Source organism: Buceros rhinoceros, unplaced genomic scaffold, assembly GCF_000710305.1.
Source record: "Buceros rhinoceros silvestris isolate BGI_N320 unplaced genomic scaffold, ASM71030v1 scaffold4205, whole genome shotgun sequence".
NCBI classification, from domain to species: domain Eukaryota; kingdom Metazoa; phylum Chordata; class Aves; order Bucerotiformes; family Bucerotidae; genus Buceros; species Buceros rhinoceros.
Window position 1 is genome coordinate 5649 of NW_010410986.1, and position 15714 is coordinate 21362.

General features: G+C 50.6%; 1 protein-coding gene across 1 annotated transcript in view; it reads left to right on the forward strand.

Moving 5' to 3' along the window:
• Positions 1 to 9691, forward strand: part of DNAJB12 (DnaJ (Hsp40) homolog, subfamily B, member 12) — a 12042-nt gene extending 2351 nt beyond the window's left edge. Inside the window, exons 3-7 of the mRNA XM_010135792.1 lie at positions 2458 to 2643; positions 4056 to 4135; positions 5253 to 5362; positions 8244 to 8416; positions 9395 to 9691. Of these exons, the coding sequence (XP_010134094.1) occupies positions 2458 to 2643; positions 4056 to 4135; positions 5253 to 5362; positions 8244 to 8416; positions 9395 to 9516 (671 nt within the window). The 3' untranslated portion in view covers positions 9517 to 9691. The remainder of the gene's footprint in view (positions 1 to 2457; positions 2644 to 4055; positions 4136 to 5252; positions 5363 to 8243; positions 8417 to 9394) is intronic.
• Positions 9692 to 15714: the final 6023 nt, after the last annotated feature.

The following is a 15714-nucleotide window of genomic DNA, read 5'->3' on the forward strand; positions in this document are numbered from 1 at the left end:
AGCCACTAAGCCTTCAGGTTTTGAAGCAGGCCCTCAGCACCCGACCGCTGTGAAAGGCTGCGCATGGAATTAGCGGGTAGAAACTCCAGCTGAAAATTTCTCAGCCATGCAGCTGAGTCCAGCCAGGACTCAAGAGAGGTCACCAGGAGCTGCAGTTCTGCTGCAGAGAGCCCAGTTCTCAGGGCCTCTGTCCAAATGCAGCAGGCATGTTTCCTGGGTAGTAAGATACCTTAAAACTGGGGTAATTTTCCAAGAGAAATGCTATTGCTTGGAACGTGTAACCTCATTCTCCCTTGCAAGCTGTGTGAGTTTAATTATTATTGTTGAGCGAAACACACAGCTTCCTGGTGCCACTTGCACAGCGCTGGTTTTGCAGTGTTAAGCCATTTACATCGTGTGGTCTGCTTCTGGCCATCTTGGCAGTGAAACACATGAGACTTCTGCTGGAGCAGGGAGCAAGGCTGGCCTAGTGTGAGCGTATTGAAACAGTATTCAGGTGAGCTTCTAGAAGACATGGATTCAGCAGTAAAAGTCTTATGTAAGGTTTGTTCAAGTCTTCTGAGACTTAAATCCATAACCGATAAGTGTGTTAGCAAATAGGGAGCTGACCCCCAGCTACTTGGGAGAGCCTGTTTCAGTGCGGGGGCCAGATGAATGAGTGAGCATTTGCAGACACCTATCTGGGCCGCATGTGCAGTAAGACGGCAGTTTATCCGTCAGTCCTTGCTAAGTGGCGAAAGGCAGGTTTCTTCACCTGTAATCTACAATAACAATGTTTGCCGAGGGCTTTGACGAGAGTTACGTGCCAGCAGTCGTGCGTTAAGCAAGGTGCCCTTTATCCTCCGCTACAGAGCTATCTGCTCTCAGGTTATCTCTCCTCCAGGCCTTGCCTCGTTGGCTCCCCCGTCCTTCAGCCCCTGAGCTGAGCTCCTACTTTGCAGGGCTCGCTGAAGTCCAACTGTTTGGTTCCAGAGGGTGAAGGGGGAAACGTGCACTGCCGTGAGGATTTTAGTTAATTTTTTCTTACGTTGATGTATTAGCTGAAATCTTGGTGTTCGTCTTCCCAGTGATAAAGTGTTACGTCTTGTCCTGAGAACCTAAGTCTGCAGTTGGCTGCAGTCTGTCCTGTGGCAGATTTACATCACTGCTTTTGGCTGCTGTTGGAAAAAGAGTTGAACCTGGCTATGCTGAGCTACTCTCCTGATTTGGAATCAGGTGTTTCTTGGGCTTTGTCAGCAGAAAGCCAGACAATGAACAAAACTCCGAACTGCTCCATTTTTGAAGCTTAACAGCACAGTTTGAAAGAACAAGCTAATATGCTGAGGGTCAGTCCGTGTCATCCGGCTTCTTTGCCTGGTCGTAGAAGTGTTTGCTCTCTGTTAAGAAGAAGAAAAAGCATAGTGACATTACATCCTCCACTCTCCAAATCTCTAGTCCAAAAAGAAAACATACACCTTGATCTGACTACCAGGAGAGCGTTGAATCTTGGAGTTAATCTCCTCCAAAGGGCATGGGTCTCCCTTTTCTATCCCTCCTGCCCCTGCCTTTTATAAACCAGGCAACCACTGCCATGAACATTTTTGCCTCCTTGCAACACGGGGAGGAGAGAGGCTCTGCAGTCACGTAGGGAGGCTCTTGGGTCAGTTGGTACGGAGGGGAAGTGATAAGCTGGAACGTACAGAGAGAAGTTACAAAAATAGGAGGGTGGCAGGCAGACGTTCTGGTAGAAAGCCTCAAATGTGCTGAGGTGGGAAGGAGAGTGACTGGGCAATTGGCAGGGATTAGTTCCAGTACATTTCCACCGCCACAGGCATTGGTTAACAGTCCTTCTACTTATGCACCATACTTCTGGCACCTGGAAGTTTGAAATTCATAGCTGACAGACACAGCTTCTAGTCAACATTTCCGTACTAGTTGTTATGGGAGCTTTTGAAGTCTCTTTCTGTGATCTAGCCTGTATTTAAACTCTTTGCAGTTCTGGTCTTAGACTATTGAATTCCTTCAATGCTACTTCTGAATAACATTTGTCAACTTAAATCATGTTTTCCTGTACATTTGCTTATGGCTGAGGGATTTGAGCATTAGCTGTTCAAAAGGAATAGCAAGTTTAATTAAGTGAAACATGTAGCTGCTCTGCCTCCAGTATTTCCTTCACAATTCATAGTTTCATTCATCTGAGAGGGTTTCTCTAAGGACATACACCGGATTCATACCGGTCATATCATAACTTCATCATTTGAATTAATTAAGGCCTTTTTCACTGAGTTTCTTGGTGTGGTTTCCTTCTGTCTGTGTTTGCCAGAGCAACTGTGCTGCTAAAGTAGCCTCTTGAAAAGATGTGGGTAGTTGAGAACCTCGTTTGTATAATGAGGAAGGCAAATCCTGGCAGTGTGCAGGGCTAAATGTATTATCTGTGGAAGAAAGAAGCTAATTGCTTCCTTTTTGTCAATATTTCAGCCATTGGTAATGCCTATGCGGTATTGAGCAACCCAGAGAAGAGGAAGCAATACGACCAGTTTGGAGACGAGAAACTCAACCCTGCTCGGCATGGACACAGTCACTCAGACTTCCACCGCGGGTTTGAGGCAGACATCTCCCCTGAGGACCTCTTCAACATGTTTTTTGGTGGTGGTTTCCCTTCTAGTAAGCACCTTAAACCTTAATCTCTTGAACGGGATCTGATCCTTTTGACAGAGCAACAGGGCAGTAGTGATTTATTTGGCTGTGCAAGGATTGCAGAGTTTGATGATGGAGAGTTCTCCTCCACACGTGACCTAAACACCTAGAGCTTTCTGAATTGTTCAGGTGGGTACTGAGAGAACTCAGCATCCACCTGGTGATACCATCAGAGCTGGACTTCTTCCCAGCTTCAGGTATTGCTTTGCATGCTGACAGCATTAGCTGTTACTAGGTTGGGATGAATGTTAGAACAGAGAGCGACTTGCTTTAAGGCTAGTTGTAAAAATAATCCTACTTTGGAGAAGGCTTTTCCGTCTGGTGGTTTTAGAAGTTAAATCTTCTCACCAGGACAAACTGTGTTAACGCCTGGGCCTTGTTCTTGATCTGTTATCCGCTCTGCCATTCAGCTGAAGCTGTTTCTCTGAGATCAGTTCCACTTCCTTCTTTCCACCATGTCCCATAAAAAAGAGGAAAGTGTTGTTTCTAGAGCATAATTTAAACCTCTTGAATGGAAAGTTAAATCCATATCCTGTCTATCCACAGTGCAGATCATGGTTTGGGTAGCGGGAAAGAACCGAGTCACTGTTCCCTCTTGTGATCAGTTCCAATCAAGAAGACACACATTTAATGTGAGGGTACTTTAGAAGACTCCCTTGTGTTTGCTCTAGTCATAGTTGCCAGACAGTGGAGACTGGTTATTTGACACCTGTGGACCATCTTGGAAAAATAAGTGTTTTTGTTTCAGTTGAGGAGATTGACTCTGGTAGCTCTTTCCTGTCCGGTATGTGAGAATTAAAAGGCTAACGTCAAGTACTCTCAAAGGCATCTTGAAGCCGTTTGCAGCATTCACGTTCTGCCTGCCAGGAAAGTGAAGCTTCTCCAGAAAAAACAGCAGGTTGCTGTTTTAGCTCAGTCTTTTTTTCCCTTTCCTCACTGTCCCAAGAGAATTCAGGACCGCTTTCTCAGCCAGTCTCCCTTTTCAGCTGTGGTTTTAGCTCTGGGTTTAGGGTGGAAAAACTACCAAAAGGATTTCTTTTCAGAATTGGTTTTAATCTAAAGTAAATTCAGTTAGAAGCGAGAGGACTTGTATGTGAGCACCACGTGGATTCCTTTAAATGTCTGCGTCCTCCCATCTTTACTGAGTGTGGCCTGAGCCAAAGAAACAGCTCAAGCCCATTCTGACGATGTTCAAAGTTAGAACTCCTGCATTTGCTGTTGTTTGTTAGCACACATCAGCATTAGTTTCCTTTTTTCTGGTGTGTTTTTATTGGTGAGGCTGACATGAAACTTGGCCACCTTCTGTGGTTCCTTCCTGGCCAGCCAGCACCATCTTACGTATTCTTGAGTTTTGTGTAATAGTTTTCTTCTGCCTGTAGGTAACGTTCGCGTGTACAGCAATGGAAGGATGCGGTACACCTACCATCAGAGGCAGGACAGGCGAGAACATCAGGGTGATGTAAGTGGAGAACAGGCGGGGGGCTGGGAGTCTAAAGGTTTTCCAGATACATGATTTGTGAGCTGGTTGGTGTGGCTCTCTTGTGAAACAGCCCTGCTTGCTTCCACCCGCTGAATGGAGAGCTGGAGGGGTGGGAGCGAGCTGCCTGCGGAATTCACCCAGTTGTGATTTAATGTACTGGTGGTTGTTCTCCCAGGACTCATAGCTGTCCAGCGGGGTGGTGTGTCTTGAAACAGCACCACCTTGAAATAGGGTTGTACCAGTAAAGGGTACCTGTCTTTACCACAGAATAAGCATCCCCTTTCTCACTGAATGCTGTAATTTCAAAAGGTAAATCGCTTTTCAGATAATATGGATGCTCCAGATAATGTGACTCCTCCCAGCATGAACTCATTCTCCCATTTACACCAGTGTGGAAGATGGGGTGTTCTTTATCTATGATGCTTAATGAACCAAGGAAGACACTTCACAGCATGAGCTATTTTCATGTTTTCCCATCCCAGAAAATCTGAGCGTATCTCCTGCACTCCAAGCCCTCTGGTTGAGAGAAGGGAGAATGAAGGACTTATTTAAGAGTCCAGTGTTATGTATTGAAAATTACTCATTTCTGGGGATAGCTGATTATGTTTTTTAAAAAACAGACAAGCAAGCACTCCCTGAATATTTTTTCTCAAGCTTAAGGAGGAAAATTTACTCTGGAACTGGAGGGAGCTTGGGAGGTGAGGTAGAGGAGGAACAACTTTTGTCTGACACTGAAGAGGGGAGAAGTCTTTCCATAAAACCAGTTCTGCTCACTAGCACAAGCGGGGCAGAAACTGCTTATGCTCTAGAGATGGAAAATAGGCACAAGCGGCTTTTGAAATTCATTCACAAGGTTCTCCCTGCCAGTCTCCTCTGCCCTTGGTTACATCCAGAGAAGGCACAGTGGGTTTGGACCTTTGGGGTCACACTGCTCTTTCTGGAGGGGAACTGTGGGCTGCTGGGGGGCCTCCTAAGCCGAATGCCTGTGAAAAGCAGGAGACTCGAGGTTGGGGCCGGGAGGGGGGTGACTGACGCTGTGGGACCTTTGTGTACAAGTGTATGGGTGACACTCCGCTGTGTGTTTCTGCTCCTTCAGGGTGGCCTTGGGTTGTTTGTCCAGCTGATGCCTATCCTCATCCTGATCATTGTGTCTGCTCTCAGCCAGATGATGGTCTCCAGCCCACCCTACAGTCTGAGCCACAGGCCGTTAGTACCCGCTACTCTAAAACTTATCCAGCTGGGGAGGGGGCTGGCTTTTGGAGGGCTGGGTGGTGTGGTGGGGTAGGGATCTACACTCTCTGTTTTCCTGGGTTTGGTTTGGGGTTTTTTTGTGCTTTATCTCATCACTCCGGTGCTCTCACTGCCAGGTGTCTTGCACCTGACAACCTTCTGGTTCTCGAGTTGGAAGGTGTGGGGAAGGTTGGAGGGCGCTCGCTTGCCTAAGGGAGGGTGTTCTCTGACAAGGACCTTCTGCAGGCCATACCCACAGCTGGGTGTGTCTGTCCTAGTACAGGACAAATGAAATGGCCTTGAGGGACTGTGGCCCAGCACCGAGATCCTGTAAGCAGAACTAATTGAGATACAGAGTTCAGCTGGGGTCTGAAATACGAAAGCCAGATCTGTTCTACATGAAAGCTTCAGTTTATGCCTAGTACAAATCAGCAGAGGAAGAGGAGAAGGAATAAAAGACACTCCTGTAGGGCAAGAGACACTCCCAGAGAAATCCCCTGATTTTGAACTGTAATCTTGCAATGAAATAGCAATGGCCAGACCTTTACTGAGTGAAAGTGAAAGGGTTTCATTCTGAACCCTGTGGAAAAGCCCCAGTCTGCTCACTTGTCTGACAAGTCACGTGAGTCTATTCTTACTCACTCCGCAGTGCCAACAAAGAATGGGAAAACAGGCTTGGTTTCTGGCTGCTTGCATCATTTGTGACAAAAGCTTAGTGTGTCTTCAGTTGGAGTTCCTTATGTGTCACTTGATGACAGCCAGGGAGTCCTGTGTGGTTTCACAGGGGACAATGTTTACCATTGATGATGTTAAATACTATAAAGCCCAGCTTAGCTTTCGGGTCCAAGGTAAAGAGTGTGACATTAGTGCTTGGAACCGAAAGATGGAGCGGTTTTAAGAGGGCACAGTTATTCTGAGAGGCTGAAGAATATTGAGATGTGATTTCTGCAGTTGGTATTTCTTCCTGAGTGACCGAGGCACTTCAGATGAAACGAGCTCAGGAGCCAAAGGCGTGCGGTGCCGGCAGGCGGTGCTGCTTGCTCACTCGCGCAGGCAGCGGGGCCCCTTTTGTAAAGGGAAGTGCTGTGCTTGGCGGCTGTTCGGCAGAAAGCTGGTGCTCACTGGGTTGAACTCGGTGAGCAGGAAGCAAGAAGCTTTTGAACCCGGTGAGGTTTCAGTGACATATGGACATTTTAATGCCGCCTCTTGATCGTGAAGATCTCACTGAGAAAGGCAGGGTCCTAAAGAACCATCTGTCACTCCGTTACTTTTATAAATCTCTTCCAAAAACCAGCTTTCTGCTGCAAGACCTGTCTGGCTGTGGGCCCGACTGTGCCACCCTGCTCTTCGATAGCACCTCATCGAATTTGCCTGACTTTTTTCCATGTCAGGCGGCAGGGTTCTTGCACCAGGTCCGGCGCTTCATGCTTTGCTCAAGCATGCTGCTGGAACTCTGCAGGCTTAAATAATCCTGCTTTGAGGACACGCTCTGTAGCCTTCGTAGTTCATCTTTATAACAAAAGAAGAACTTTGGGAGAGGTTTAGGCTCTGTCTTGACAGGTAAAATAGTAAGGTGTTCTTCCAGATTGCATCTCTGCCAGCAGGCACTGCTGGAGATGTGTTAGCCTTTGTCTCAGAAAGTGCCACGAGAGCTTTTTGGGTCACGTTTGGTCTGTCTGGTTACCCACCACCCATCCCGGAGTGCTGGAGCTGGATGTAATGTGCACGAGTCTTTGAATCACTCCTGTAAACTCCGATAACTCTGATGACAGGTGAGCCAGATGAGTTAATGTTTGTACCTGGCTTAAGAGTCAGGCTTGCTTTTAATGCAGCAGCCAGCTGGTATTTATTATGGGGAGTGCTGGGCATGTCTCCAGATGGAGCTGTTCCTGATGAAACTGGGGTTTGGGCACAGCTCCTGTGGTACAGCTCGCAAACACGCGCTAGTGAGTATCTCTAGGTTTTCTGGGCTGCTGGGGAAAATAAACAGAGGGCTTTGTCTGCAGTGCAAATCCATGGGGGTAGCATAAGAAGAGATTTCCTTCTAGAAAGTGCTTTCTGTACTAGTCAGCGCAGGCTGAAGTGCAGAGCAGGTCTAATTTAGTTCTTGCAGCGACAGTGTTGGTTGCAACACGTGATGTAGTAGAGGAAGCTGACGCTCTTGGGGTTAGCAGATACCTTAGCAGAGGGGACTGGGTTCAACCGACGGGCAGCCTTGCTGAGTGCGGGGCTGTTGCTGGGGAGCCGTGACAGCCAGCCCCTGCTCTGTCCTCGCCCGCCGCTGCCACGCTTTCTGCCTCGCTGGCTGCTCTCACCCTGCACCGCATAACCGTCGGCTTCCGAGCTTTGTAACCATCCTTGGGGCTCACTGCCAAAAACAGATGATGGTGTCGTCAGCAAGGAAGTTGCAGAGAGATTTAATTAGTGCTGAAAATTCTAATGAACACTTTATTTTAAGTGGATTTAGGCCTTGGGCAATCTGCCTCAGAGTTACGTCTGTGTTCAGAGCTCTGCCCACCTAGCTAGAGGCCTGGCTAGTGCTGAAAATTCTAATGAACACTTTATTTTAAGTGGATTTAGGCCTTGGGCAATCTGCCTCAGAGTTACGTCTGTGTTCAGAGCTCTGCCCACCTAGCTAGAGGCCTGGCAGTCTTCAGTCTTTCCTTCCTATGTTGGCGTTTCATTTCCACCAGAAACGCTTCTCCTTTCCAAACCTTCAAGCCTGTGGATGCATAGGAGTGATGTATGTTCTCAGCGGTTTGGTATCGTGGCACATTGTGCGTTCTAAAGAGCTGGGGGCTTTTTCTCTGCCCTTGAAGCGTGTCCCACCCTGTTCTGCCTCTTCTTCCTGAACTAGGTCTGTGGGTCACATACACAGGAGAGTGACAGAGCACTTGAAAGTCACCTACTATGTATCTGAGAACTTTGCAGATGAATACACGGGCACGAACCTGAAGAATGTTGAAAGGAGCGTGGAAGACGACTATATCGCAAACCTCCGAAATAACTGCTGGAAAGAGAAGCAGCAGAGTGAGTAATCAGGAGCAGAGGGACTTGGCTGCTTCATGAGGTCGGCTTCATAAGGGTCTTTAACTAGGGACTGAGTTATGCTAAAGTTATACTTTAACATGGTACAAGCACATTTCCTCTGCTGTTGGCTGTATTTTTCTCTCTGTGACTTCATGACAAATCCAGTATATGGGGGTTTTTTGTTTTGCTTCGTTTTGTTTTTTAATGCTGCTGTAGAACTGGTTAGACAGGAGTTATGCCCCGGAGGTTCCCCTGCTGATTTCCAGGGGAGGGGGAAGGTTGCAGCCATCTGATTTTCAGGAGGCCCCCGGTAGCTCTGTGTAATATTTTAGTTGTTGGAGGACCGTGCTGACAGCTTGCTGCCCTCCGCTGCACATCCCACCCTTGCTCCAAAGGCTGCGGTGGCAGCGCTGCGGTCGCCTCGTGTGCTGCTGCAGGCAGCAGGGTTAGGAGGGACAGCTGCCCAGCCGGGCAGTGCGAGAGTTGATCTGGCCAGCCAGCATGGTGGGGACAGCACCGGTGAGGGCAGCAAACTGCCACGTCCCAGGGGTGACCTGACTTCTCTGCCTGCCTGTTCCCCGCAGGGGTAGGATTTCAGCACCTGGGACGCAGAGGGGCTGTTAAAGCTTGCAGTGGTGCTGAATGAGGCCGATGCACCGAGCTCTGTGCCTCTGTGTTTCTTCTTCCCTGTGCTGCTGGGGTAGCCTTTGTGTAGGCTGCCTCCTGTGCCCCCTGGGACTAGAGGCAGGTCCTGTCGGGTTCCCAAGGCTTTCTCTGGGATGGGTGAGCTGTCAGCAGATGTTACGCCCATCCTGTCCTAAAGGGCACAGGGCATTTCCTCAGCCTCATCCTGTGCTTCATGTGGCTTTGAAGAGCTTGAGGTGCCTCCCGTTCCCCACAGAGCCCGTGGTGGGAAGTGGCCTGGCAGGTGGGTCTCCTTCCACATCACTTCCGTCACGCTGGGCTTTTCCCTTGCAGAGGAAGGCTTGTTGTACCGGGCACGCTACTTCGGAGACTCGGACCTGTACCAGCGAGCACAGAAGATGGGCACCCCCAGCTGTAGCAGACTGTCAGACGTTCAAGCCTCTCTGCATGGATAGTCACCGCCTGCCCACGCAGCAGAGGTCTAAGTACGAGCCGGTGATGCTTCCCCTCGCAGCGGAGCAGGGCACCGTAGCGCTTTCCATACTCACTTAAATCTCTCTTTGAGACACAGACCTTCACAAGCCTCCTGTGGATGCACACACGGCCCGGGGGGAAGCACCCTGCTTCGTCAAGCATACAGTCGTTAATCAGGAAATTGATTTTGTTTAGTTTGCATGTTGGCACCCTCGGCTCTCTCCAAGCTCCCTGTTTCCTCTGGCGCTGTCACTGTTGGGTCTCTAGGAACAGAGCAAAATCCCCGAGCGTCTTGGCCACTCTGCTGAGGTTCAATGCAGCGGCCGTGCGTGGCTCGGCAGGCTGGAAGTTTTTTCTTGGCCGTGGCAGCCAGCCGTCAGGTTTTAATGAACCTTGTTTTGGTTGCTTTATTGTCAGTTTTACTGAGAAAGCTGTTGTCCCCTGGCACTCGAAGCAGTATGATGACAGGGAATGGACTCCTACCAAACAGATGTTCCCGCCCCGCCACCCCCCTGCCTTCCCATGACACTCAAAGAGAACAAAGCAAATGGTCACAGTTCACAGCGGGTTGTAGAAGTTACTGTGTTAAACTGGGAATCAAAGTAAAAACAGCTGAGGGGGAGTCTGGAAGACTGGGGGTTGGAGAGCTTGAATTAAGGGGAGCCCCGATAGCGTGTGTGAGAGCGGGTATGCGGGGTGATGGGAGAGCTGCGTGAAAAGGGTGAAGACCCATTGGCACGGAGCTTGGAATCCTTATTATGCTTAATTATCTGAACTGGTTTCACCCACCAGATGCTGCTGGAGCAGCCGTAAAACGTGCAGGTCCCACCTACCACAAAACTACTTGAAAACAGGGTTTCTGTAGCAAATAAACGGGAGGCGAAGCGTGCCCCAAGTGTTAGTTGTACGGACGCTGTTCAGGCTTGTGGAGACTTCTTAGGGACATTGGGCATCCAGCTGCTGGACTTGTAGACACAAGTAAGGAGGTTTAGCAGGGGAGGTTTTGTCTGGGTTTTATTTTCCTTGGCAAGCGGAGCATGTCTGAACATTTGGCCTTTAACGCAAACCCTCTGGGCCGTGTTCGGCCTTTTTGTGGGTGTATCCTGTTTTTGGAGCCATTCTTATCTCGGTGCGCCCGCTCTCTGGTTCTGGTAGCTGTGCCTCTTCTTTCATAGCAGACCAGCATTAATGACCGGCTTTGCTTTAATTCCCTCTCTCACCCTGCTCTGAACAGAGAGCTGCTCGCAGGCAGAGGGCCCTGCGACTGAAAAACCGGCTGCCCGTGGCGTGGAGTGGGAAGGAAGGGGGAGGTACGGTGACGTGCGGAGACTGACACCGCTACTGCTTTTGTCCCCAGGCTTTTGAAATGCCTGAAGACTTTTGGTGAAGTGCACTGAGCCGAGGTGACAGACTTGATACTTAACAGAATCAAACCTTATCTGAAAATGGATTGAAAATGAATGGATTGAAATGGAATTGGAGAATTAGCAACGCACAACGGCCCTCTCTCTTTCTTCTCTCTGCCTGCATCTGCTGGTAGACCGATGTCCCGGGCAGCGATGAGGACAGGAAATCAAGATGCCCGTCTTCCTCCTTCCCTCCTGACACCGCTAGCGTGCGACAGGCTCGTTGCTCCTGGGATCCCACAACCCCAGGAAGAACAGAGTGTAAAATAACACTTCACTGCAGAAGCCACGAAGCAGGAGACCCTTCGCCACTGCGCTGGCCCCCACCGGCGGAGACAAAAGAAAACTTGAAAGAAAAAGAAAACATAATCTATTTAGGATTAATTTATAGCTGTATATACGTTGTACTTTTAAACTATGCAGGGGTTGGATGATTAAATTATTTCGTTTTCTGCCTGGTTTGGTTAACAGGGAGGTCTCTTCCCGGGGTGTCTCGCTCTGCAGCACTTTCCCGTGCGACGAAACACGAACCACTTTGCAGCTCCTGTGTTTTGCTTTCTGCAGGACAGTGGTGTTCCGCGGCTTGGGGTGTATCTGAGTGCCCTCAGTAGCGGCCTTTTGGGTTTTAATAAAAGAAATTCCAAATCCACAGGGGGTGACAAAGAAACGGGGGAAACTGTCCAGCTTCACGGTGTGGTTTTTGCAGCATTGGCAGAAGCCGCCGCGGGTCAGCTGAGCCCTGCTGTTGCGCTCCCTGATGGGAAGGATTGTCCTGGATGGTTTTTGCTCATCAGTCATTGGGTTTATTTGTGCACGTAACTTCTTTTTTTGCAGACTCCGCTTTAATTTTGCCTCGTAATCAGTGTGCGGTGTTCGTTCTGTACAGAGGGCTTTCCACCAGCCGTCTCCTTTTGTCAGCTTTTTTTGTGTCCCATACTTGGGGTTCCTCACCCACCAGCACTCCCGTTCGCAGCGTGGCCATGGCCTTGGCACCCTGTCTCGTAGCGTTTCCTAGAGGAGACCTGTCAAGTCCTGCTTAGACACAAGAAACGGAGTGTTCTGTTGCTTCTGTTGAAAGAAGTCTGGCCAGGGGAAGCGGGAGGGAACACCTGATCGCTCCTCGGACCCTGAGCCCTGCAGCGTGTCTCTCGCTCAGTAACCGTTGGGCAGGGCGGGCAGCAGGGTGCTCCAGCTTCGGAGCCGTCTCTGAAGCAAAGTGGAGCTGCCCACCATGGAATAAACTGGATTTTTTTTTTTCTGGTACTCTGCAGTTCATTTTTGTCTGCAGCCGTTTTCAGCGAGAACTGTCCCCTGACACTCTCGGGGGACTGAATGCCAAGGGCAGCAGCTCCCGGGTGGGGTGGCAGGGCCTGGGAGAGGTGTGTTAGGTGAGGTGGGTTTGTTTCTCTGTCATTAGGAATCCACATGGTCTGTCTTCAGCTATTTATTTATTTTACAAAATATCAGCCCTCCCGTTAACTGCAGGCCTATCGCACAGCCACCACGACTCAGACCTGGTTTTAAGGGGGTCTTTTCATTGTTTTTTGAACTGACTCCTCTCCCTTTCGAAGGAATGGGGTGGAACTAGCTCTGAAGAGAGGCACAGGCTGGCCAGCATAAGGAGATCACGGGCTGGGGGTTCAGTGAAGATCACGTTTGTAGAAGGTGCTGAGTGCCCTCACCTGGAGCCTGCCCACCAAAACCTTTTGATTATTTTTTTTTCAAGTAAATACGCATGGATGATGACGAGCAGGAAGGCGTAGATCATATCGGATGCTCACAGAGGCTGTATCTCTCGATTTAGAATTAATTATACAATTGTACATCTATAAATAAATGTTTATAATGTGAAAAGCTCCAGCTGTGTTGGTGTCCTGCAGATCCTGCCCCAGCCAGCTCCAGTTTTCCAGCTCCTTCTTCATGCTGCCTTCCTCACATCGGCAGCTGGTGAGTGGAATTCAATGTCTCTGCTGTCCTGGCAAGCTCCAGTGCTGCAGGAGGCCGTGGAGCCATCACGGACGTGGGAGAAGGAAGCATGGGAACAAGATGGAAAGAAGGCGGTTCCCCCAAGTTTGCTGTGGCTCCTGTCAAGCTGACGGTGAACGCTCTGCAGGACATCTTTGCTTCAGACTGGTTCAGTGGGATGCTCCCAGCAGAATGCCTTGTGCCAGGGGCGGGACTTCGCCGTCCTCCCATCGAAGTGCTGCTGTCAGCCAGGTACCCCGCATCCTCCGGCTGAGCTCTTTTGGGGATGCTTTATTCTCATCCCAGAACACCACCGTCCCAGGGGTGGCGTCCTGGCGCTTTAAGGTGCCCTGTGGACAGGTCCCTGTCCAGGGAGGGTGCTGGGCAGGAAGGCTTGAGCTGCCTTTGTCCTGGGCGGAAACGCTGGCTCAGACGCACTTCCTAATGGTGGCAGCTCAGAAAGTGCCAGTTACGGGCCCAAAACGGGGTGGGGGGAGGACCACCTGCCCTCAGGGCTGGACTTGGGGTCGGTTTTTTCCTAAATCCCCCTCTCTGGGGCAACAAAAGGCTTTTCCTGCAGCGCCTGGGGCAGGTTTCATGCCACTGATGCTCCCCTCCTCCTCTCCACCCCACGCACAAAAGGGCTGGAGGTTTGGGTTGGTTTTTTCTTTCTCTCCCTCTTTTCCTTTTATCTCCTCCCTCAGAGGCCAGGGGTCACCTCACTTCTCTTTCCCCTTGGTGCTGCGTTCCCAGCAGCGGCAGCGGTGGCTCAGGCCTGTGGGCCTCTCACAAGGCCACAGCGGGGAGGGTGGCACCGCAGCTGTGAGAGTCCGGCGTGGACCGCGCCGCCGTGGGGAACTCCCCAGCGCCACCGGCACAGACCCTGCTCCATTCTCGTAACATCTGCAAGCAGATGCATCCATGCCCTGTTTTTCCGGGTGGTTTTGTTGCATTTCGGGTCAGTCCCAGCCTGGAGCAATGGGAGATGCTCTGATCCCTGCCTGCTCATCAAAGATGCAGGCAATTTGGGCTCCCCATTAGCATCTTCCCTGCCCACTGGCTCATTAACCCAAGCTTTTAATTGGGGCAGCATCCAGAGGAAGAGAAGCAGCTGGGGAAGGCAGGTGCCCCAGAAGCATCCTTCTCCAGCAGGGAGGGAGTGAAAGGGACCCCATGTCTTGCCACCATCATTTTTGGCAGCAAAACATACCTTGGGATTTAAATCATCATTGACCTTACTGCTGCTGATGCCCCAAAGATTTCTCTTTCCCCGCCACTGCCGTGGTACCCGGGAGCCCTGAACTGATGCTGGTGTCACAAATAACCCCTTTGCCTCCTCCTGGGTCCCAAAATATCCCTCCGCCTGTCCCCCCACCCCTCCCTGGGAGAGGCTAAATACAGCCTCCCTGGAAGCTCCTGACACCGTCCAGGAAGCTGCCAAACCCCTGGGACCTTGATGCCCCCCCTAGATGGGTCACAGAAAGGCCATTTCTCTAAAAATAGGAGCAAGGCTTCACCTGCTGTCACTCACGGCTGGGGCTGTGACCATGAGGCATTTTGGGGGTACGAGGCCCCGCATGGAGAGGTGTGCTGGGCACCCCTCCTACCCCCAGCAGAGGCTGTCCTGTCGCTCCATGTTTGCTTTTGGTGATGGTGGTGGTGTTCTGTTTTCTTGGCGTTTTCTGCAAAGCTTTGATTATCCTTGCAATAACAATTCTAAAAATCGGAGAGGCTGGTGGGAACGAGCGGGTGATCCCCTCCGCGTGCTGAGGGCTCAGTATGATAGAGTACATGTATTTATGGAGCTATATATATAGACACAGCGTTCCTCAGCAGGGGATGACAGCATTGCCTGGGCTGAGCTGCCGCTGTCGCTGCCATCGCTGCACTGTCAATGTCACACTGTGGCTGGGGAGTGATGTGCTGTTTCCATCCTGTGCCGGCGGCGCCAAAACTTGCTCCTCTTGCAATTTTGCCAAAAAAACTTGGGGTTTGGAGTTTCCTCTCCAGTGCCCTCAGCAGCTCCTGGGCTGGTTTTCCCTGCTGGATCACTCACACGGTACTGAGCTGCCTGACCCCACCGCGGGGATGCCGCTCACGTGGGGGGGTGGGAATGCTCCCACATGTGACCCCCTAGAGAAGCGCCCTGAGCCCCAAAGTTTTAGGGGCCCCCCCTGGCACAATGTGGGTTACTAAAGGCATGTTTCCAGCTGTACCTGCCTGGCGCTGCTTGTGGCTCTGACTGCTGCTAGGTGCTGCTTCTGGGGGTGAACAACCTTGGCTTGAATCACTGTGGGTTGTTTTACAAAACAACTACTTTTGGAGGGTTTTTTAATTTTCATGAAAAAGTCACTGTCTGTCCACAGGAGGGGGAAAAAAAAATCCTAACCACCAGAAGCCTGAGCCAGAACAAAATGGCATTTGAATGGAAATGGTTTTTTCTGGCTGTTTTTATGCCCACACCTTCCGAGGGCTCTTCATTTGCCAAGCAGCCTAATTGCCCTGCAGTGAAAGCCTTTTCTCCAAGCACCTCTAATTGCAGGCGTGGGTAATTGGTCTCATTTTTGGAGCATGTTTGGAGCTGGGGAAGCATGCTTCCCTGGCAGGTGTGACCCTCCCTGCCTCCCTCCCTCGATTTTCAGCCAATTCTCCTGGTTTTCTGCCCACCAGCTCCCAGGGAGGAGCAGCAGTCCCGTGCTGGGGTGCCAGGGTGCGCCTCCCCAGCACGCAGCTGGCTGGCTGGGGGCCTGACTCAGCTCCCCCTGAGTCACAGCCCCATGGCCTGCAATTAGGAGCAGGCGCCGCGGG